Raw genomic sequence first — 22,821 nt, 5'->3', positions numbered from 1 at the left:
TCCGCCCCACACACTCAGGTCCTCTGGGGCGAACTTACTTCAGTCAGCCACAACTAGGCTGGCAACTGTTACCCAGAGGACCTTTTCTTCTGTCGCCCCCCAGATTGTGGAACGGCCTGCCGGAGGAGATTCGTAAAATTAACTCTCTGTGTGATTTTAAGGCAGATTTAAAGACTAGCCTTTTCCGGCAGGCCTATCCAGATCAATGTAAAATCAAGAATTTTTAAGATGTATTGATTCTTGTACTAATGTTGTTCCCCGCCTCGATCCAAAGGGAGAGGCAGGTAAGAAATAAATATATTATTATTATTATTTCGCTAAACTAGTTTATTCCTTTTCCCAAAGCTCCTATTAGACTTGTCAGGGGGATACACAGGCACAATAGAGATAATTTATTTTATATAATCATTCAATTTATTAGTATAGCAAATAGCTCTCAGAACAACATATACAGATACGTATAAAACCCAGAAAACACAGTAAAACAATCACTTTAAAACCAGCAGGATCTAGATCTTAGCAGCCAACAAAAACTACAGAGCTTTGAAAAGTCACACAGGTAAACCCACTTTAAAATACAGTTGGGCAGCAAGAATATACAGGTATTTTAAAAGCCTGCAAGAATTAAAAAAATAAATGTTTTGGTTTTTTGGTGCCAGGCAAAACATTTATTTTTTTAATTCTTGCAGGCTTACTCTAATAGGTTCCCACCGGATCTCTATCGGAAGGGCATTCCATAACTTGGGGACTACCACTGCTAAGGACTTCTCCTGGGTAGTCACTCACTGCACCTCCCTGTATGTGAGCACTTAGAGCAGAACCCCTGATGATGATCTTAAGGTGTGGGTAGGCAGAGATATAAGGGAAGAGGCAGTCTTTCAGATGGCCCCAAACCATGAAAGGCTTTAGAGCAGCCTTCCTCAACCTGGGGCGCTCCAGATGTGTTGGACTGCATCTTCCAGAATGCCCCAGCCAGCTGGCTGGGGCATTCTGAGAGTTGTAGTCCAACACATCTGGAGCGCCCCAGGTTGAGGAAGGCTGCTTTAGAGATTAAACCCAACAATTTGAATTGGGCTTAGAAGAAAACCAAGAGCCAATGCAGATGATACAATATTGGTGTAACGTGTTTGTAATGCCCGCTTCCAGTCAGTGTTCTTGCTGCCATATTTTGTACTAATTAAAGTTTCCAGGCTGTCTTCAAAGGCAGCCCGATGTGCACCGCATTGCAGGAATCGAATCAGGAAGGTTGTGAAGGCATGGATTACCGGACCCAGGTTATCTCTGTCTTGGTGGGGTCATATCAACCAGCTTAAGTTGGTGAAAGCTGTGCTGTGTTGATTTGTGCCTCAAGTGACAAAGGAGTTTCAGTTTATTGGTCTTCATCTGGCCTATTACCGTGGCAAGGCACTGCCTCACCTGATCTGATGAGAGAGAGAGAGAGCGCCATGTTCCATCAGCATACTGACGCCACTGCATTTTAAATCTGGATGACCTCACTGCGTGGTTTCTTGTCGATGTTCAGTAGAATGAGGGATAAGAAACTGAGGGACCCCAGTGCCGTGGAGTTGAGATGAATTCCCCCAGCACCACCTTTTGGAAATGGCCACACAGGTATAAGTGGAACCACTGCAAAGCCGTACCACCCACTCTCAGCTCAGGCAATCTCTCCAGAAGGATGCCATGGTTCACGGCATCAGAAGTTGCCAAGAGGCCCCAGCGTAAGTCATCCCACAAGGATGAAGGCGGTTTCAATGGGGAAATAAAGTACCACAGTTGTGATTGAATTGATCTAGAACAATCAGTCTTACTCAAGATTGCCCCATGTCCTGCACTTTAGGATGATCCAGAGGAGGGCCAGGATCACTTCTCAATCATCCCAGAGTGCAGACACAGAATAACGGGCTCAAGTTAAAGGAAGCCAGATTCCGGCTGGCCATCAGGAAAAACTTCCTGACTGTTAGAGCAGTGCGGCAATGGAACCCCTGACCTATGGAGGTTGTGGGCTCTCCCACCCTAGAGGCCTTCAAGAGGCAGCTGGACAAGCATCTGTCAGGGATGCTTTAGGGTGGATTCCTGCATTGAGCAGGGGGTTGGACTCGATGGCCTTGTAGGCCCCTTCCAACTCTGCTATTCTAGGTTTCTGTGATCAGCTGCCACACGCCTGAGCACCTTGTCCAGGAAGGATCAATGTTAGTTGCTGGCCTATAGTTATTGAGATCTAGGTCTATTGATCTTTTTCCAGAAATGATCATACTGACACCTCCTTTAAGGAGACAGGGAGCACTCTCTCTGTTTCAAGAGGAATTTATTCCAGGACACAGCCGGTCATCTCTATCTTCCTAGATATAATAAGCTGCAAAGGCCAAGGGTTAAGCAAACAAGTGATTGTTTGAACATGACCGAGGACCTTGTTCACATCCTCAGGTCTTAAAGCCGAAAGTCATGCAACAGTGTCTGACTAGTTGCTGCCATGGACACCTCTGCAGGTCCAGCTGCATCGGCCGTGGATTCCACTGTGCTGGATGCAGGCAATTTTGCCCTCAAATGTGCAGCAAAGCCGGCATGTCATGCTATTGAGGGTTTTAATGGCTCTCCCACCAGGCCAGAATACAAAAGACTCCAAATCGGCAAGAGCTTTTCATAGTGGGCAACGCTGAGAGGTTGTGAAAGTGGTGGTGAAAAAGAATTGCTTCTTCACCGCCACCCCTGCCACAGAGGTTCGAGATGTGTGTTCTTCCGCCGGCCTTCCGGTTGTCACCCAGTGTGCTTCCTTGTCCTCAGCTCAGATGTATACCCAAGAACCAGCTGTGAAAGCAGGAGTGGATGCTCAGGGGTGATCCATGTCTTCTGGATTCCACCGAGTACCTAGGTCTTTAATAGGACTGCTGGCCATTCTACCTTGGAATCTGGAATCCATCCTAATAGGTCCCCCATCCCTGCCAGCCAAAATTTCAACAGGAAGTGATCTGACCATGTCAAGGGGATAAATGTGAAATCCCCCAGGCACAGACCGGAGCCTTCCTGTCCAGTAGAGAGAACCAAACCTGGGGTGTGACCTGCCACAAGTGTTGCTGGGGACACGTTGGGACAGCTCTGGTTGTCCTGCTGGCCATGAAGCCATAAGCTCTTCCAGGCATGGTGGCCCTGGTGTGGATATTGAGGTCTCCCTCTGTTCTGGGAGTCTGCAACACCAGATCTTGGACCTCCTTGGTTGGTTGGTTAGTTAGAGAGATGGACGGGCTGGAGGATCCTTAATCTGTCCCAAGCACTCAGCGCAGGCTACAAACACTCCATATGGACCTCTGAATGGACAGGAAGCCTGGAAAAAGGTACAGAATTCCTATGGACCCCAGCAATTCCCACTCCCCAACCCTCTGATCTCTTCAGGTGCGGAACAAAGTACCCAGAAGGTCATTTCTGGGATAAGCTGACTGTTCCCAGCGCCCCAGCCTGGGTCTCGGGTTTACTCACCAGGTCGGCCTTTTCATCCACAGTGAAATCATGACTGAGGGAAACCTTGCTAACTATTGGCGTGGCATTTAAATACGGCACCGGCAGAATAGAGGAGCAAGGCACCACAGTTCTTTAGGATGAAGGAGAAGCCGGAAGGGGAGGGCTAGGAAGAAGACGCCTAGTAGGAGTTAGAATCATAGAATAGTAGAGTTGGAAGGGACCTATAAGGCCATTGAGTCCAACCCCCTGGCCTGTCAACCCTGCAGGACCACCTCCTCCTCAGCACATCTCATAGGAGCTTGGAGGAGGGGGTGGTTTTGATCAGGGAAGGGGTTGAACCTGTGGCCATCCAGATGTTGGAGTCCAACTCCTATCTGCCCCCAGCCAGCATGACCAGAGGTTGGGAATGATGGACATTGTTGCCCAACCGCATCTGAAACCCACAGGTTCTCCAGGGAAAGGGTTCAACCTGTGGCCATCCAGATGTTGGACTCCAACTCCCATCAGCCTTGCCTTCTTTTTTTTTTTTTAAACCCCAAATACATCAGGAGCCCTGGTGGCTGCTTTTCTGTGTAATGTGTAGTTGGTCCCTCCTGCCTCCCAGTCCAAGGGTTCCTCTTTGTGAACTGCCCTCCATGTTGATCCTCTGAGGCCGCCCAATTGGCCTGCTTTGGTCAGTGCTTATACTTGGACGTCAAGGGGTCATTGGCGGGTCAGCAGCCAAGTGACCTCGGCGTGGCTCTCCTGCTATCCTTGAAATCCATGGGCCCCATACCTGTGAGTGAGGCTGTTTAGAGAAGAGTCAGAGCAAAGCCTGGGTCTCCCCTAGCCCCCCACCATCATCCAGTCAACGAGTTTTCTCTTTGGGTCTCTTGTATGTCCAGAACTCCGACCACCTAGGTTGGGCGTATGCTGAGTAACATAGGCGCTGGTTGGGTATCGTTTCTGTGGGTGTGGCAAATGCTAAACTAAACTTGCCTGGGTGTCCCAAATCTCAGTACGTAGTCATAGAAGCCACGTTGCCTCCTTCCCGTTAAGCATTTGTGATTTCCGGAGGAGGTTACTCTCTTGTAAAGCCTCCCTGCTGCCAAGTCAGATGGAAGTAGTTCTGTAGTAGTGATTCAGTGCCAAGTGTATAGCATCTGCCTCTTTTGCTGCAGCGCTACATTATAAGCCAGCCTTCCTCAACCTGGGGCGCTCCAGATGTGTTGGACTGCATCTCCCAGAATGCCCCAGCCAGCTGGCTGGGGCATTCTGGGAGTTGTAGTCCAACTCATCTGGAGCGCCCCAGGTTGAGGAAGGCTGTATAAGCTCATATTGAGATTTGTGATCTGCGATGCCCCCTGGCCTTTTCAGGTAATCTTGTGCCAGGTCGGGGATCTCTTGTAGGCCTTCCCCTACAAAAAGCAGAGCAGCTGTAGATGGCACCCGAGATTAATGTTCAAGTCATTTCCCTCTCTTATTTTACCATTTCCAGAAGAACAGGACTCCTGGGTTCTGTTGTTAGCTCTGTGACGGAAGTTGAGTCTGATTAGGGCAGGTGGGAGAGAAGGGGACAATAGCAGGAAAGGGGACAATGGCCGCCAGGACTCCTGGGTCCTGTTGCTCCTCTTGGAATGAGAGTGAGCTCGCCTCAACACGCCTGCGTTGGAAGCTAACCGGTCTGAGTCTCCCTTTGCTTTCTACTTTGCTGTACAAGATCTTGACTCTTATTTTTAAACACTGCAAGCAGCCAGACAGCCTGACCTTCCAGTCCCCAGGCTAATCTATTCCCTTGGCCTTTTGCCTTGCGAGGGAAGGCGGAAGGCGGAAAGAGACTTTCTGGGGAAAGCTCTCTATGGGCCAAAGGCAGGCTGGGGTGCCGCTTGCGTGTCAGTGTGTAACATGCACCACACGGATCTCCTAGTATATACTAATAAAAATATCTGTTGCGAGAGGACGGAACAGTCAGGTTTTTGCTTTTTGTGTGTTCTGTTAATGTTAAACAGATTAGGAATATTAAGCTACATTTAGGAAATAGAAACCAAATGCACAGTTACAAGATGGGGGATACTTGGCTCAGCAGTACTACAAACGAGAAGGATCTTGGAATTGTTGTAGATCGCAAGCTGAATAGGAGCCAACAGTGCGATATGGCTGCAAGAAAGGCCAATGCTATTTTGGGCTGCATTAATAGAAGTATAGCTTCCAAATCGCGTGAGGTACTGGTTCCTCTCTATTCGGTCCTGGTTAGGCCTCATCTAGAGTATTGCGTCCAGTTCTGGGCTCCACAATTCAAGAAGGACGCAGACAAGCTGGAGCGTGTTCAGAGGAGGGCAACCAGGAGGATCAGGGGTCTGGAAACAAAGCCCTATGAAGAGAGACTGAAAGAACTGGGCCTGTTGAGCCTGGAGAAGAGAAGATTGAGGGGAGACATCAGAGCACTGTTCAAATACTTAAAAGGTTGTCACACAGAGGAGGGCCAGGATCTCTTCTCAATCCTCCCAGAGTGCAGGACACGGAATAACGGGCTCAAGTTAAAGGAAGCCTCATTCCGGCTGGACATCAGGAAAAACTTCCTGACTGTTAGAGCAGTACGACAATGGAATCAGTCACCTAGGGAGGTTGTGGGCTCTTTCACACTAGAGGCAGCTGGACAACCACCTGTCAGGGATGCTTTAGGGTGGATTCCTGCATGGGGTTGGACTCAATGCCCTTGTAGGCCCCTTCCAACTCTGCTATTCTATGAATATGATGCTATAAACGCTGCGTTATCCAAGTCTGAATGTTCCATGATGTCTTGGTCATGGTCGGGCGGCTTTCTTGGTTTGCGGCTTCGGTTCTCTAGTTTGTTGAGTCTGTGTGGGCTAAAGGTGAGAAGGATAAGCCCCTTTAAGTGTTCTGAGAGAGAGAGAGAGAGAGAGAGACCGTCCAATATTCTATTTTAAGGCTCCTGGTGCAGCAGCAGACCCCAAGCCTTTTGGACCTGTGGGCACATTTGGGAATTTTAGACCACGGCGTGGGTACCACCACAAAACACCTAATCCATGGGCTCCAGCTTTGGCGTCTACCTGTCGCATCTATGGACTTTCGGCTTTGTCATATTCAGCAAAACCTTTTGTGTCGTGTCTATTGGACACTGCAGTGTCTCTTTAATAAGGGACTGTCTAATTTGGTTAATTGCCTGTGGTGCAATAGAGCTAATGTTGCTTTAAAACATATTTTTTGACCATGTCCAGTAGTTATTTTTTGCTGGGAGGTTATTACACGCAAAAGAGTTTGTACTAGAACAGTTTTTAATCTTCAGTTATGTACACACACTCTTAAATTGTTTACCTGCTTCATGGAAATTACCCTATTTCTTCGATTCTAAGACGCACTTTTCCCCCCATATAAACATCTCTAAAAATGGGGTGCGTCTTAGAATCGCAGGTGTCTTAGGTTTTTTTTTTCTGTTGGTGGTACTGAAATTAGTGTGCGTCTTACAATCGAAGAAATACGGTAATAAATGGTCAGGGTAAATGGATTCTCTGCACCCTTTTTGACAGCTAAAAGACTGATATTACAACATTGGAAGGACAAACACTCAACTCCAACGGACTGAGGACCTTACGAGGTTTTTAATATTTGGTCCTTCAAATGGATGCAGTTGAATATTTGGTCCACTTTTGTTGGAACTCATGTATAATTGCTAGAAAGTTGTATGCACGTCATACATATCCATGTATGTATATTAAAAAATTGAGGAAATTTTAAAAAATTGGGATGCCCACAGGCATGATGTTGGGGACAGCTGGCGTAGGGAGTTCCTGTTTCTGTGGGAGAGGTTGAGTCAGGTGTGCTTTCTCTTCTGGTGTCTCAGTCTCCAGGAAGCAGGGTAGATAAAAATCAATGATTATTTTTTTAAAAAAAATTAAAAATGGATTTTTTTAATTTAAAGTGGATTTTTTTAATTTAAAGTGGATTTTTGAGGAAAAATCTATCTAAAGATAGTTTTCTATTTAAGATACATTATAGTCCAAAGGCTTATTAGATTGTAAGCCTATGCGGCAGGGTCTTGCTATTTACTGTTTTACTCTGTACAGCACCATGTACATTGATGGTGCTATATAAATAAATAATAATAATAATAATAATAATTCATCATGAAATAAGGATTCGTTTTTAATTATGTATCGTGAGGCTGTTTAAATTTTTGATAAATGAATTCCATGTCATGCTCTTCCAGAGGTTTCTGTAAGATTATTTTTCTCCTTCCAATAAAGTACAGCAGAAAAGTTGTCCAAATATAAATGGTTAACCTGTTAAACTGGAGATAGTTCACCTCACAATAATTTCATAATTCATAGAATCATAGAATAGCAGAGTTGGAAGGGACCTACAAGGCCATCGAGTCCAACCCCCTGCTCAATGCAGGAATCCACCCTAAAGCATCCCTGACAGAGGGTTGTCCAGCTGCCTCTTGAAGGCCTCTAGTGTGGGAGAGCCCACAACCTCCCTAGGTCACTGCTTCCATTGTCGTACTGCTCTAACAGTCAGGAAGTTTTTCCTGATGTCCATCTGGAATCTGGCTTCCTTTAACTTGAGCTCGTTATTCCGTGTCCTGTACTCTGGACACGGAATATCTGTCTATGATGTGTTTCTAATAGTATAACCAAATCAGTATTTTTTTATATATAACTGTAAAACTAATCTGAAAAGTTGCTATTCTAAAAATGAAACCTTCATCTGTTTGTAAATGTTAAGATTATACCAGCAAGAATGAGTCTTTGGTAACTCTTGAGTTGTGTAAAATATAGTGAGGAAGAGTGCACTTTTGGGGTGTGGGGGAGGAGTCACATGATTAAATCGAGTCTTTCTGAGTAGTGATTTAAATCAAATCCACCCTGCCAGGAAGTGTAGTAGCACAGCGGCACCAGACCTCTCCTGGTGATACGCAGAGGTGCCCTGGCTTTGCGCATGGAGGCTCCATTCTCAGGGTAGGAAACGGCAGGTCTTTGTCCGTCCGTCCCCCAAAAGAGGACATACTCTCAGATGCCAGACTAGGGGTGCGGAGAACAGGGGTGACATCAATGAGCCATGAAGCTCACTGATGATGATGACCTTGGGTTAGTCGCTCTCTCTTGGGAGATGCGTCATGGACTGTGCATGGTGTTTGATAAGAGTGCAAGAGGCTGGAGTCCTGCCCCAAGGGGCTTACAGTCTATGATTTGAAAGAGGGTGTGGGCAAAGGAGATGTTAGAGCCAAGGTGAACAAGGGAAGGGTCTAGGTTTATTTCAGTTGCATGTACTTGGGCTTAGCTGCGGTGAGGCAGCCTTTCCCAGCCAGGTGTTCTCCAGATGCATCGTCAAACTAGGAGGTTGTACCAAGGGTTTTATAGGAAAAGTGGCTGTTGAAGTGGGATTTGGAGGAAGGAAGGAAGGAGAGTGTTGCTGTGGCCGTGTTCTGAGAATCAGGACCAGGCCTAAGAAGGGGCACTAGGAGAGCAAGGGAAGAAGTGTTTGAGGGATCAGGAGAACTTGAGATGGTGGAAGAAAGATCACTGAGGCCCAGGAGCATTGGGACACAGGAGCAGAGGTGTGTGTGTGTGTGTGTTGTGGGAGGGGGGCGGGGAGATAAGGCCATGGAGGGCTTTGAAGGCAAAGGCAGGGGCTGCACTGGATTTGGGAGTGTCGGGGAAACCAATGTAGGGATTTCAGGAGGATCGTCAAGTGAACAGAGCAGCGAGAGAGGTGATCTGGGCAGAAGTGAGGGGATTGAGGTGAGGTAGCAGGAGGCCAGAGAGGAGAAGGCTACACCTGAGGTGGGTGGCGGCGGCTGTGTTTTAGCAAAGGGGGGGGGCTGCATCTGTGTAGTGTCAAAGGCAAAGCGGTGTGACTTGGTGACAGACTGAATGTCCATGGAGTAAAGGAGACGGAGGAGCTGAAGGTGGAGCCAAGGCGGTCATGCCTGGTGGTAACGTCTGGGGCTTGGAGGAAAGCCACAGTCTTGGACATGTCGAGCTGGAGACAATGAAATGGCCCAGGGCGTAAAGGAGGGCAAGTGAGGCAAAAGCGATCAAGGTCCAGAAGAGGCCTAGTTGTTGGGGAGAGAAATACGTTTGCTGCTGCCCTGTGATAAAAGGGTGTGATGACAATGGAATACCCCAGCAAATAATAATCCCTTGCTAGTGGCGGTGGAAAGATCTCTCCTCTTCCTCCTCCTCCGTGAATTTGTCTAATCCTCTTTTAAAGCTGGCTGAGTGAATAGTGATGCAGCAAATTCCATAAACCAAGATTGTGTTCTGTGCAGGGCTTCCACCTCCCCTGGACCCTACGGCCCACCAGTCTCACTGGCTGACCCTAAGTGCCGGCATTTTGTGTCTGTGTGTGTGTGTGTGTGTGTGTGTGTGTGAGAGAGAGAGAGAGAGAGAGAGAGAGAGAGAGAGAGAGAGAGAGAGAAGTGTCTCCCTCCCCACTTTCTCCAGCGTCCTCAGCATGCAGGTTTAGGTAGTTTGTTTATTTATTTATTTATTTATTTATCTATTACATTTTTATACCGCCCAATAGCCGAAGCTCTCTGGGCGGTTCACAAAAATTAAAACCATAGTAAAACAACCAACAATTTAAAAACACAAATACAAAATACAATATGAAAAGCACAACCAGGATAAAACTACGCAGCAAAATTGATATAAGATTAAAATACGGAGTTAAAACAGTAAGATTTAAATTTAAGTTAAAATTAAGTGTTAAAATACTGAGAGAATAAAAAGGTGTTCAGCTGGCGACGAAAGGAGTACAATGTAGGCGCCAGGCAGACCTCTCTGGGGAGCTCATTCCACAACCGGGGTGCCACAGCGGAGAAAGCCCTCCTCCTAGTAGCCACCTGCCTCACTTCCTTTGGCAGGGGCTCACAGAGAAGGGCCCCTGTAGATGATCTTAAGGTCCGGGCAGGTACATACGGGAGGAGGCGTTCCTTCAAATAACCTGGCCCCAAACCGTTTAGGGCTTTAAATGTCAATACCAGCACTTTGAATCGGGCCCGGACCTGGACTGGCAGCCAGTGAAGCTGGAAAAGGACTGGTGTAATGTGATCTCGCCGGCCAGTCCCTGTTAGTAAACGGGCTGCCCTGTTTTGTACCAGCTGAAGCTTCCGGACCATTTTCAAAGGCAGCCCCACGTGTAACGCATTGCAGTAATCCAAACAAGAGGTTATCAGAGCATGGATAATTGTAGCTAGGCTAGTTGCTTGCAGGCAGTTCCTGCCGGAGGTTTTCCACAGATCCAGGGAAGCAGAAGAAGCCCGTGCAGATGGTCCGGCAGTGGCCAAGGCAAGGGGACGGTTTGGTCGGTCACGCAGGGCAGAAGGGGGTAGTGCTGTGCTTGCCCGTGTGTGCCTGCTGCCCTGGCTTTCTTGAGCCCCACAAGCGGTGTGGGATCGCTTCCTTGGCAGTGCTTAAAGTAGCCTTCCCCATTTGGGTGTCCTCCAGGTGTTTTGCACTACAACTCCCAGCATCCCCCAGCCAGCATAGGTGTTTGAGGGGTGATGGTGAATATTCAGTGGTGCTCAGTTTACTACTCCTCTTTTTGACACATGAACTGAAAACCCGTCCTGGGGCTCAGCCTCAGCCCCCGGGGTCATCCAGGGCTATCTGTATGCCGCCCTGAGATCTTATTGGTATAGGGCGGGATATAAATGCTGTAAGTAAGTAAATAAATAAATAGATAAGAAGAACGGTTTTCCCCGTGGGGCGGAATCTGGCTGTTGTGTAGCCGGATCCGCCCTTTCGGGCAGGAGGAGCACGTGGGCAAATTCCTCCCTGGAGCGCAGCAATTCTCACTGCGGTCTTGTCTCTTCCAGAAAGTTTCTCCAATGTGAGTTGAGCCACTGGGCTCTGTCGTAGGGGCCGAGACCAAGCAGCCTTCTGGGAAATCGCCGGCGGCCTCAAACCGAAGTGGGAGCTCCACGGGTGGCACCGGAGGAGGCGGCGGCGGCGGCTGACTCTTCCTCCCCTTCCTTCCTTCCTTCGGCGGTTCTCTTTGCCAGCCTGGCCACTCACCCCCTCCTTGGCCACTCACAAGGGAGTGGTGCATTGTGGGGGCTGCCGTTGAGGGTGAGCGCCCTTTCCTCGTTCCGGGGCAAGAGTGGCTCTGTGTTTTCTTTGGGGGGGGAAGGCTGCGTGATTCCCCCCCTCCCACGCATGCACGCACTTCACGTTGTTTCCTTCGATGTCCGCCCCCCAGCCTGCCATAAGGTCCTCTTGCAAATGCAAGGCCTGGAGCAGAGGTTTCTCCTCTACCCCGAGGCGTGCCCTTCCACTCCCCAGCGGTGGCAAAAAAGAGCCCTTGAAATCTGTGATGTGTGGGGTGGAGGAGGACCGTATCTTTGTGGGGGGAGGGAGGATCTACCACGTTGCGAAGCTTTGAGAGGTGGAGACGGCTCAAGGAACGCTGTGGGGTGGTGAGCGGATGACCTCGTGGATAATAGGAGCCGAATGAGGTTCAGGTCTGTAGGGTGGCCATTTGGGACAGATGTTTGCCCCACTTTTGAGTTCTTGCTCTAAAGGGTGGGAACCAGTTTGAGCCAGCCTTCCCTAATCTGGTGCCTTGCAGATGTTTTGGCATACAACTCCCGGCACCCCCCAGCCAGCGTTGCAGTCCGACCCGTCTGGAGGGCATCAGGTTGTGGCAGGCTGGCTTAAAGGACATAGAGAAAGGATATATTGTCCTTGCCGGTAGGGCTTGGATCTCAGTTTACCTTTACCCTGCCTTTGTATTCTAAAACTACGCTGCAGTCCCTGTACAGATGAAAATATGTGTATCTTAACAGATGCGAAACAACTTAAAATAATACTTTAAAAACCCAGCATGAAAGAAGCCCTTTTGCCAGATGCGAGGCAAACCGTGAGCCCCCAATGTGGCGCAGATGCAAAGAGGGCGGCCGTCTTTGGTTGGGTGGCAACCGGGACCAAGAGACACGGGCGCTCCTGGCACAAGGTGGCGCCTGCCTTGCCGGGCCTGTGGAGTTTGGGTCGACGCCACTCGTGGAAGGCTGGAACCCAGCTAAGGCCCCTGCAGGTGCCCGGCTTGCCCAGCTGAGATTCCTGGGCACCAGCCGCAAACCACCTTTTGGTCTTTTCTCTTTTGCAGGTTTCTAGCTGTTGAATTTGGCCTCCCAGCTGGAAGGAGCGATCCAGGGCGAGTTCTTGAAGATATAACATAGGTAATCATCATCATCATCATCATACCCTTTTGTTTCTAGCCGCTGGGGCCTGGCTTCTTTTTCTCCTCTTGGAACCTCCCAAGGTGCGTTCTCTAGAGCAGGAGTGGGGGAAACTCCTCTCCGCCCAACGGACAACGTCAAGTTTACTAAAAGTTCTTGAGAGCCACGTTCCGGTCGTGGCCAAAAGGGCCAACCCCCCCCCCCCCCCAAACCACCAGCACTTTGCAGCTTTTAAAAAATACCACCATATTTTAGCCTAAAGCTCTCACTGTGGGTGAGCCTTGGGAGGGGCAGGGAGGAATGGGACGGCACACAGGGCTACAGGAAACCAAATGATTGGTTGTGGGAAAGGGGGGCGGGATCTGGAGAACTCTGGAGGGCTGGGTTTGGCCCACAGCTTGATGTCGTTTCCCCCCCCCCCCCCCGCTCCGGAGAACTCTGGAACACTGCCGGGGTGGGGGTGGGGGTGGGGGCTGCATCTGCTTCCCACTTTGCTGCCCCTGGCAATTTGGGTGCTGCAGCAGAGGCTCTGCCTCCGTTGGGAATTCTGGCTTTGACTCTTCTCTGTCTCTTCCAGGTCAGTTGAGAGGAGAAGGAAGAAGGTCGCCAAGACCCAGCCAGAGAGCAGCCAAGGCGCGGGTGGTAGGATGGCCGCGGAGACGCTGAACTTTGGACCAGAGTGGTGAGTGAGTGAGTGGTGGCGGGAAGAGGCAGCGCGCCGAGCGTCCTCCACGTCGCGTCAAGCAGGGTGGGGGTGGGAGGCGGCTTAGGCGGCCTGTGCAGAACGAGGGGGTGGAGGCGCGTTGGCCGGGTCGCTTCTCCTCATTTGTCGGCTCCTGCTGCAGCCAAAAGAGCCTCCGCTGGGTCAGGGCAGAGGCCCGCGTGGTCCAGCGCCCCCCGTTCGCACAGAGGCGAGTGAGGTGCCTTTGAGGGGGGCTTGGCGGCAGCCCCCCAAAGCCGCTGGGCTGCTCTCTGGACGCGGAGCCCTGCCCCATTGGGTGCCCTCCAGAGGTGTGGGAGGACAACTTCCCAGAGGACACCCGGCCGGGCAAGGCTGCTGTGGACGTTCCCTAGAGCCACGCTTGATAGACCGCCGTGGATTGGTCTGATCCCCTTTTAAGGCCCTTTGAGCCCCCTCACACACACCCCCTCGGGGCAATGCCTCCTCTTGTGGCAGGGAGTTCCACGCGCATCTCCTCCTCCTCCTCCTCTTCCTCCTCTCTCTCCGCTCAGCCTGCCCCCTCTCCCCTCCGTTCGCCTCCCCTTCCTCTCTGCCGCCACACATCCCATCCCTGGCGGCCTTCCTTCGCCACGTGTCCCTCCTGCCTTGCTTCCCCCCTGAAGAGCCCCAGGGGCTTCCAGCTCCCCTCTCTCCCCACGAGGAAGGCTGTTCAGGGGCAAGGAGGGCCGCGGACTTTCCCGCCTGGCCACCGGAGGTCCGAGGGGGCTTTCCCCTCTGGCTTCCGAGACCTCGCCAGCCTCCTCCCTGCCCCCAAGAAGGGCCCGAGCGTCTCTTTCTCAACGCGGCGTGCCGGAAAGCCGCCCTCCTGGTGTGCGGTTCTGTGCCTGAGAGCAAAGCTTCCTCCGGATCTCGCCTGCTGGCTGCGCCCTGGGCGCCGGTCTGGCCTCTCCCGTGTCGTCGTGCCTTTGCCGCTGCAGCGTCGCTCGGTTCAGCTGTGAGACAAGCCCAGGCGCCCCGTCCTGGCAGGAGGCAGCCGCCGGGACCAGCAGCCAACCTCTTTGAAGGGAGCCTGGAAGTGGGCTGGGCAGGGGCGGCTCCTCCCCGGCCTGCCCTGCCCCTGGGCTGCCGCCTCACGCGCCGCTTCGCCGCTCTCTCCCCAGGCTTCGTGCGCTCTCCAGTGGCGGGAGTGTCGCTTCCCCCCCACCCTCCCCTGCCATGCCAAAGTACAAGCTAGCAGAATACCGATACGGGCGGGAAGAGATGTTAGCACTTTACGTCAAAGACAACAAGGTGAGCGCTGCCCAGCTACTCCCCCCCCCCCGAGCCCCTGCAGTGGGCTACTTGCCCCGTGAAGCCCCGTGCCGGGTGCGAGTGGTGCGGACGAGGAGCGTGTTTGAATCGTGGTGGCTTCTGCAGCCGCAAAGCCCAGAGCAAAGGTTGGGATGGGTCCTGCTAAGCGGGGTGGGTGACCGGACCCCCTCCGTGGCTCAGGAGCTGCGTGTCCAGCGCTGCTCCTGCTGGTTTATCTTAGCCCTGCGGCCCGCTGGCTTCATCAGGTGGCCCTGAGCCCCCGCGAGAGAGTCGTTTCTCTCGGCTCGTGACCTCCGATCCGGCCTGTGGCCCCTTTTTGCGAAGCTGAGAAATCTCAGCTGTTCTTGAGCCTGAAGATCGGAACGCCTGAATTGCTCCTCCCCACGAGAGCAACACCCACAAAGCCCGATTCTGAGTTGGGGGAAGCAGGGAGGGCTTCTTTTGCCCCCGCATGTTCCAGCAGGTAACTTCTCTCCCTCCGTCCCTCCGGCAGGTCCCGGAGGAAATCCAAGATAAAGAATTCTCTGCCATTCTTCAGGATGACCCTCTGCAACCCCTGGCGTTGGCACCGTTGACGGAAGAAGAACAGGTAAGGCGCCGGCCCTGAGAGGGAGGGAGGGAGGGAGGGAAGGGGGGGGGCGGCCTTTGAGGGGCACGATCCGGGGGCTCCTTCCCACTGTCGGGTCTTCTCTTTTCTGACTCTCCTCCAGAGGAACTTCTCCATGTCTGTGAACAGTGTTGCAGTGCTGAGGCTGATGGGGAAGGGGAGCGGGGCTGCCCCAGCGGGCGTCTCCCGAGGGAGAGGCGCCACGCGAAGCCGAGGTACGGAGGCGGCCGGGGGGGGGGGATGACATGTGACACGCCTGCTGCCCGCCCACCCTTCCCGTGCTCTCCTTCGTGGGGGAGGGGGAAGCAGTCGAGTGGGTTTCTGTCCCGTGACGCCTCGCTCCCTCTTCCCCCACCCCAAACAGGCCGTGGCCGTGGCGAGAGCGGCTTTTACCAAAGAAGCATTGAGGAGGCGGAAGGCGCGTTTGGCCGTGGTGGGGTCCGTGAGATCCACCGTAGCCAGAGTTGGGACGACCGGTGAGTAGGCGCCGCAGGTGCTGCTCCGGGGCGGGGGCGGTGCCAGGCCTGCTGCCCTCTTTTCCTTCCACTCTGACGCTTCTCCTCTTTTCCTCCCGCAGAGGAGAACGGCGGTTTGAGAAGCCCATCCGACGGGAAGGAGGTACGTGGGAGCGGAGCGCGAGGGAGGGAGGGAGGGAGGGGCCCCTGCAGCCTCAGGGGAGCTGTGGGCCGAGGGCTTATTCTAGGGAATTCCCTCCCCCCCCCCACTTCGCCAGGGGAGACTTTAGGGGTGGGTCTGGTTTGCACACGCATCGCAGCCTCCGCAGCCCGCCACAGCATCGTAGCAGAGTAGCATTGGAAGGGGCCTCTAAGGCCATCGAGTCCAACACCCCCCCCCCGCTGCGCAATGCAGGAACCCACCTTCAAGCATAACTCGTGCGCCCGCCTCTTGCCAGACACCCTCTTCCCCCCCCCCCCCGGCATGCCTACAGCCTTTGGGGGGGTGTCGGTGGCGACTGTCCCTTCCATTTGGTCCCTCTGTTTCGTAGCCCGAGCCCCATTTGAGGAGGGGGCTCTCCCTGGCCGCAAAGACTTTGCCCGCTCGGACAGTGACAACTGGCGCACGCTCCGGGAGGAGCACGAGGAGGAGGAAGAGAGCAGCGGGGCTGCGGCTGGGCCGGGGGGCAGTTGGCGGCAGAGCGGGGGGCCCAGGCGCGAGAGCGAGCGCTGGCGGTCCGCCAGCCCAGGTGAGAGAGGCCCCGGCAGGCGCCCGTGGGCCCGGCCCCGCTACGGCTGGCGGCGAGAAGCCCGTTTTGGGGGCAGGGGGGCAGGGGCAGGCATCTGGCTGGCAAGGAGGAACTTGGGAGCGGCCTTGGTGAAGAGAGAGATTCCCCCCTCCCTTTCCCCACAGATGGAGGGCCTCGATCCGCGGGGTGGCGAGAGCACGGCGGGGACGGGCGCCGACGGAAGTTCGACTTCGACTTCCGGGAGCGCGAGGATGAGCCGCGGAGTGGGAGCGGGCGCCGACACCGGCACAACAGCGACAGCTTTGAGGAGGATAAAGACGGCCTGCCGGAGTGGTGCCTGGAAGACGAGGAAGAGGAGATGGGGACCTTCGACTCCTCCGGGGCCTTCATGTCCCTCAAGGTACGGTGGGGAGGGGGGGGTTGATTGTGTGTGTCTCTCTCTCCCCCCCTTGCCCCTGAAGGCCCTGAGCTGCCTCTCTGAAGGCCTCGTTCCTGGCAGGAAGGCCCTTCACGCTACTGGGTGCTTCAGTCTCCCCCTCGGCTGCTAGCATTCTCCACACCAGAAGCCCTTGGGCCGGGAGAGTTGCCCCACCCCGCCCCAGAGTCACGTAAGGGGCAGCGGAGCCTCTGTGTGCAGGGAGACCCTCGTTTCCCCGAGATGTGGTTGTTCCCCACCTGCCCCCACCTAGAGAGGGGGGAGGGGAGGGGGGAGGGGAGGCACGGTCGCCCATGGCCCACTTGCCCTGAGGGCTTGTGTTGCCTTCCCTTTGGGCTGGGGTCTGGGCCCGCCCCTGTCCCTTGGCCCGCCGCCCTGCCAAGAGCGCCCCCTTCAGCTGCCTGCCCGCTTCCACAGAAGAGCCCCAAAGAGCCAATCCCCGAAGAGCAGGAGCTGAGCTTCCAGCCCCTGCAAGAGGAGGAGGAAGAGGAGGAGGAGGAGGCGGCCGCAGAGGCGGAGGAGGACCAGGAGCCACCAGAGGCCAAGGAGGGTCATCGGAGGGAGAGCGCAGAGGTTCCTGTCAGCCCCACAGCCAAGGAGGGGGCAGAGAGAGGTGAGAGGCCAGGGAGAGGGGCGGCACGCCGACCACGACGAGGAGCAAATGGCGGTGGCTTCAGTCTGTGGGTAATACCCTGCCCCCTTCTTTCCTTCCCTCCCTGCTCCCTCTCTCCCCCCCCCCAGAACGGAAAGAACCCCGGCAAGTGCCAGATGAGAAGCTGCCTGCTCCCCCTGGGGCCCCCTGGCGTTCGGGGCCCGCTTTCTCCGCGGCCGTTGCCGCTGCTGCTGCTGCCGCCGCCACCGCTGCTGCCAGTGTTGGCGGATGTGAGAGTGTCGTCCTGGGGAGTTCCTCCTCCTCCTCTTCCTCCTCCTCCTCCAAAGCGGAGGTGTCGGTGCTGGCGGCCGGTGGCAACCCGGATGTAGAAGCTGTGGATGGTACGTGGACTCCCTCCCTTTTGCTCCCCTCCAGCACGTGGTACGGCAAGACGTGATCTCCCCGGGTGGGAAGAGGCGACTGCCTGGCCTCCGCCGGCAGGCATCACAGGGCCAGGCCGGAGGCGCTGTGGGTGTCGGGGTGGTAGCCTCTCCCTGAGGGTCCCCGCATGCCCGGCCTGTGGATTGGAACGACCTCCTCTCTTGCTCCCCCTTTCCCTTCCCCCCGCCCCCAGGGGAGCCAGGCCTCCTCAGCCGCCCGACGCAGCTCAGCCCCGCTGCCGCCTCCGCCCTGTCTGTGCCGCCCACGTCCTCCTCGTCCACAACTGCTGCTGCTGCTACTGAATTCACAGTTGGAGACAACGAGGATGAAGACGGGATGAAGCACCTGCAGCAGGTGAGTAGAGGAGGAGGAGTTTTCCTCGGGGGGGAGGAGCCCCAAGGAAGGCGTCTGCTCCCCTTGCCTGTAGCCTTGCTCGGGCGGGCGGGTGGGTGGGTGGCAAACCTGTCAGGCCAGACGACTTCTGCGGCTGGCTCTCGCCGGTGTGCGGCGTCTCGCCAGCAGGGGGAGCCCTGGCACTTCTTTCCGGGCAAGGGGGCAGGCCCAGCGCCACTGCCCCGTGAGTCTGTCCTTTACGGTGGGTTCCTGTGTTGAGCTGGGGGTGGGGCTCGATGGCCCTTAGAGGCCCCCTTCCAACTCCACTCTTCTATGGTCCTATGACCCCGACCCATCTCAGCTCAGCGCTTCGTGTCGACGACGTGCTGCTCTTGGGCAGACGCTGGTTTGTGCTGGGAGCAGCTCAGAACCCGAACGGCTCCCTCTCTCCCTCCCAAGGTCAGAATAGGGGAAGCGGCACAACGAGGCCTGTCGGATTCTTAAGGGAAACATCTCCCGTTATTAGAGAACAGTGTTTCAGCTTTCTAGCGCCGCATCCGTCAGACTTAATCCATTAAAGCTGCACGACAGCGAGCAGTGTTTGCCACTCTCTCACTAGTGGCACCCGGGCCAATCAGCCCGGCAGCAGCAAACACAATTCCCCAGTGGAGATTTCATTTGTTTCAACATATCGGTTTGATTGGCGTGCCACCTTTCGAAGTAGTAAGCCTTCCCAGTGTGGCTTACGTAAAGCTAAAACCAAGGAACTGTCGTTTAAATCCAACTCGGAACAATTAAAGTGGGCAGACGAGCCCACTCTGGCTAGCCAGGAAACGCCCCCGGGCCAGCTGTGCACAGACACCCACCCACCCACCCCGCGCGCTCCAGCCAAACTGCAGGTCATGTCACGGAGCCAAGCCTGTGTCCTTCTGCCCCCTGCTCCTAACTAAGCCCTATCACTGGGTCAGGGACACGATGCTCTCCTGGCAAACCCCCCCCCCCCCGGGGCCCCTGTTGTGTTTCTCCCATTTTCTGGGAACTTATGGGACGACTTCGTAGTGAAGTGGAAAAGGGAAGACATGAGGGGGGGGGGGTCCCCGGGTCCCCACCCCCTTTGTGCAGCAGCAATGCATCGCTGACCATGTTGTTCTGCACTTCAACACTACAGTGGCCCACGTCGGTTTTGCCTGTGGAAAGCCTGGGGAGGGTGGGGAGGCCCCCGGTTCTGCCCTCTGCTTTTGCCGTGGTTAATTCCTGCCCTGCTCCTGCAGAGGTTCAGAGAATCTGGGTCCTGCCTTTGGGTTTGTCTTCTGCCAATGTGGTGGCCTGGCTGGCTGGCGGCGGCGGCAGCAGCAGCAGCTCCCCTGGCCCTAACGGTGGCGGGGTTTGCCTTTCACCCTCCCTCCCTCCCTCCCCCCCACCCCCCTTCAGGAAGCAGAGAAGATGGTGGCTTCCTTGCAAGACAGCTCCCTGGAGGAGGAGCGCTTCACCCAGACCATCGTGGACCACCGCAACACTGCCGCCGCCTTGCCGCTCTCCCACGAAGCCGCCATGAAGTGGTTCTACAAGGATCCCCAAGGGGAGATCCAAGGTGAGACGGGCAGCCCGGCCAGAGTGGGGTGCAGGTGGTGCTGGGCCCGTGGCCGTTCCTCTGGGTCACGGGGCCCGCCCGCCCTCCCTCCCTCTCTCGTTCTCCCCGCCAGGCCCCTTCACGACCCAGGAGATGGCAGAGTGGTTCCAGGCGGGCTACTTCACCATGTCGCTGCTGGTGAAGCGGGGCTGCGACGAGGGTTTCCAGCCGCTGGGAGAAGTCATCAAGATGTGGGGGAGAGTGCCTTTCGCGCCGGGTCCGTCCCCACCGCCATTACTGGTGAGCGCCCACGGGAGGAGAGCAGCGGAGCACAGGAATCCCAGGATGCCTGGAGAGGGAGGGAGGGGGGGCGCTTCCCTGGAAACGCGTGCAGCGGATGGCTTCTGGTTCTCCAGCCGGTTTCGGCGGGCTTCAGGCTACGGAGCGAGCGTGGCGGATCTCTGGCTATGGCTGCCATAGTAGGGCTTGCAGGAGAAGAAACGCGACCCCTTTCTTTTTAGATGGGGGTCACCCCCCTCAGGCCCCCTTTTGGAAGAGGCTTTCCCTCTGGGTGAAGGGGAGCGAAGGAGTGCCTCTTCTGAGTTGCGGCCTGCTCCCCGCAGTTTCCGAAGCATTTTTAAAAATAAGATGTGTCTAAAAAGTGTTGTGTCCAGTTAATCAGGGATGTCTTTGTAGTCAATTTTCTTCAAATGTTTTTGTCGATTTTAAGCGATTTACCATGCAATCTTATACAGGTCTACTCTGAAATAAGTCCGATTGAGTTAAATGGGGCTTACTCCCAGGTAAGCGGGTATAGGATTGCTCTGCCTGTCACTTAAAAGTTATAGCCCTGCTTCTGAAGTGCTACTACGAAATGGTGGTGGTGGTGGGGGGGCAGCTGTTCAAGGGAGACGCCAGGTGTTTAGACGTGTCCCGGCGTTCAGAGAACTGAAAGGGGTGTTTGGTCCTGTGGCTGAGCGGTAGGTTTGCCGTAGGGTACGTTCAGTTCAGAACCCGAAGGATCGGGAGGACGGGGAGCAGTGGTCCGAAATCCCCCCTCCCCTATCGCTGGCAGATACCGCTTGTTTTGCGGTAGCACACGGACGCACACAGGGACACGCCCCACCAGGGAGGCCGAACCTCGAGGTATCGCAGCAGCTGTGCAAAAGGGATCGACAGACCCCTCCTCCTCCTCCTCCAAAGATACCTCAGAACAATGCTGTGTGATGCTTCAGCCTTGTTTTAGACTGTTGGCGTTGGACGTGTTAGACTACAACTCCTATCATCCTTCGCTCTGTGGTTGGAAGTTGTAGCCTAAGACCCCTGAAGGGCACCTGGCTGAGAACGCTCTTCCGAGGGTCGTAGAAATGGCAGCCGCTAGCTTCCATTCCTAAAATCAGTCACCGTTGAAAATCGCCTAGATTTCGGTGGGTGGGGGAGCATTTTGACTGGGCCCTCCTTCCTCCCCCCCCCCCCCCGCTCCTTGATATCAGGAACGTGATGCCGGATAGACTCTACGTGCTCCGGAAGTTCTCCCTTTGAGAGGGGGGCTTGTTGGCTCCCCCTCCTGTTTGGGCTGGCGAAGGAATCCCTCCCTCCCTCCCTCCCTCCCTCCCTCCCGTTTGAGCAGCTAGCGGCAGCCTGGGGACCCTCCTTGCCCCCCTCTGCCGTGCGTGGCTGGGCTCTCTTGCTCGGTACCCTCCAAGCCACCCGCTCTGCTGTGCTCGTGCCCTGTTGTCTGGGCCCGGGATCCGGACGGGCGTGTGCCTGACCTCCTCCCGTTTGTCTGTCCAGGGAAACATGGACCAAGAGCGCCTGAAGAAGCAGCAGGAACTGGCAGCCGCCGCCCTCTATCAGCAGCTCCAGCACCAACAGCTGCTTCAGCTCGTCAACAGGTAACTCGCGAGGCCTGCTGCCGTGGCAGGCCAGGCCAGGCAGGGGCCTCCGCCTCCTCCTCCGCCGCCTCCTCCTCCGCCTCCTCCTCCTCCGCCGCAGCAGCAGCCTGCCTTGACAAGCGCCTTCCCTGGCTTCCGTCGGGGTGGGCCAGTGCAGGTGCCACACAGGTGCAGGTGCCACACAGCAGTGAGTCATCCCAAGAAATGGCCGCCACTTCCCTGCCACGGGGGGATGCCCTGCTCCGTTTCGCGGCGTCCCCATTGGCACGTAACGACTACCCAGACCATGGGTTGTCGTTGAATCGTGGGTTGCTGTTACATGCAAAGCTCGCCGTGCGGTTTGACTGCGGGTCGTAAATCATGAAGACGCAGGCAGAGAACCCATGGTTTGTTTTTGGGTTGTGAACTCTCTCGGTTGTTTGTGGTTCATAACCCGTGGGTAAACCACAGTGCAGGGTTTGCACGTGGCAACGACCCACGATTCAATACCGACCCAGTCTCTCAGTTGTCATTACGGGTGAACCGTGTCAGGAGAAGTGCTCCCTCTCCCATAATACTAGAACCCAACGGGGTCATTATCCCATGGAGCTCATGGGTGGGAGATTCAAGGGGGGATCAAAGGAAGGACCTCTTCATGCAGCGCAGAGTCGAACTAGGGAATTCACTACCGCGAGATGTGGTGATGGCCACATCTAACCACCTTTCAAAGCCAATTCTTTATCTAGTTCTTAGAGGAGAAGGCTATACATGGGGATTAGTCCTGACCGCTGCGTTGCTCCCTTCAGTAGCAGAGGCAGTAAGCCTGTATACACCAGTTGCTGGGGAACATGGGCGGGAGGGTGCTGTTGCATTGTGTTGCCATCTCTGCGGCAGCTGTAGAGGATCATAGACTCATAGAATAGCAGAGTTGGAAGGGGCCTACAAGGCCATCAAGTCCAATCCCATGATGGAACTGGGCAGAGCTCTTTCTCCTCTTCCTCTCTGGGACGTGGGGAATTTGCTTTCCAGTTTTGTCTAAGAGCAGAGAAAGGAGGTTTTGGCTCAGGTAAGGTGATGAAAAGGCAGAAGGGAGGGCAGTTCCAGGCTTCACTTCGGACACGTTCACCCTGCCTT

At 54.8% G+C, this 22,821-nt stretch overlaps 1 protein-coding gene across 3 annotated transcripts in view; it reads left to right on the top strand.

The window, feature by feature from the left end:
- Nucleotides 1-22,821, top strand: part of GIGYF1 (GRB10 interacting GYF protein 1) — a 37,558-nt gene that overhangs the window by 5,530 nt on the left and 9,207 nt on the right. The window contains exons 2-18 of one of the 3 annotated variants that reach the window (XM_063138447.1): nucleotides 11,276-11,528; nucleotides 12,565-12,637; nucleotides 13,215-13,319; nucleotides 14,480-14,609; nucleotides 15,124-15,219; nucleotides 15,341-15,452; nucleotides 15,602-15,713; nucleotides 15,815-15,855; nucleotides 16,244-16,441; nucleotides 16,606-16,841; nucleotides 17,295-17,490; nucleotides 17,619-17,870; nucleotides 18,104-18,264; nucleotides 19,675-19,834; nucleotides 19,947-20,113; nucleotides 20,569-20,616; nucleotides 21,608-21,708. In XM_063138447.1, the coding sequence (XP_062994517.1) occupies nucleotides 13,285-13,319; nucleotides 14,480-14,609; nucleotides 15,124-15,219; nucleotides 15,341-15,452; nucleotides 15,602-15,713; nucleotides 15,815-15,855; nucleotides 16,244-16,441; nucleotides 16,606-16,841; nucleotides 17,295-17,490; nucleotides 17,619-17,870; nucleotides 18,104-18,264; nucleotides 19,675-19,834; nucleotides 19,947-20,113; nucleotides 20,569-20,616; nucleotides 21,608-21,708 (2,045 nt within the window). In that variant the 5' untranslated portion in view covers nucleotides 11,276-11,528; nucleotides 12,565-12,637; nucleotides 13,215-13,284. The remainder of the gene's footprint in view (nucleotides 1-11,275; nucleotides 11,529-12,564; nucleotides 12,638-13,214; nucleotides 13,320-14,479; nucleotides 14,610-15,123; nucleotides 15,220-15,340; nucleotides 15,453-15,601; nucleotides 15,714-15,814; nucleotides 15,856-16,243; nucleotides 16,442-16,605; nucleotides 16,842-17,294; nucleotides 17,491-17,618; nucleotides 17,871-18,103; nucleotides 18,265-19,674; nucleotides 19,835-19,946; nucleotides 20,114-20,568; nucleotides 20,617-21,607; nucleotides 21,709-22,821) is intronic. The other 2 variants (XM_063138449.1, XM_063138448.1) reach the window with 2 other exon arrangements.

Source organism: Elgaria multicarinata, chromosome 11, assembly GCF_023053635.1.
Source record: "Elgaria multicarinata webbii isolate HBS135686 ecotype San Diego chromosome 11, rElgMul1.1.pri, whole genome shotgun sequence".
Taxonomy (NCBI): domain Eukaryota; kingdom Metazoa; phylum Chordata; class Lepidosauria; order Squamata; family Anguidae; genus Elgaria; species Elgaria multicarinata.
The sequence above is the reverse complement of the archived record's forward strand: the minus strand, read 5'-3'. Positions and strand labels throughout refer to the sequence as shown.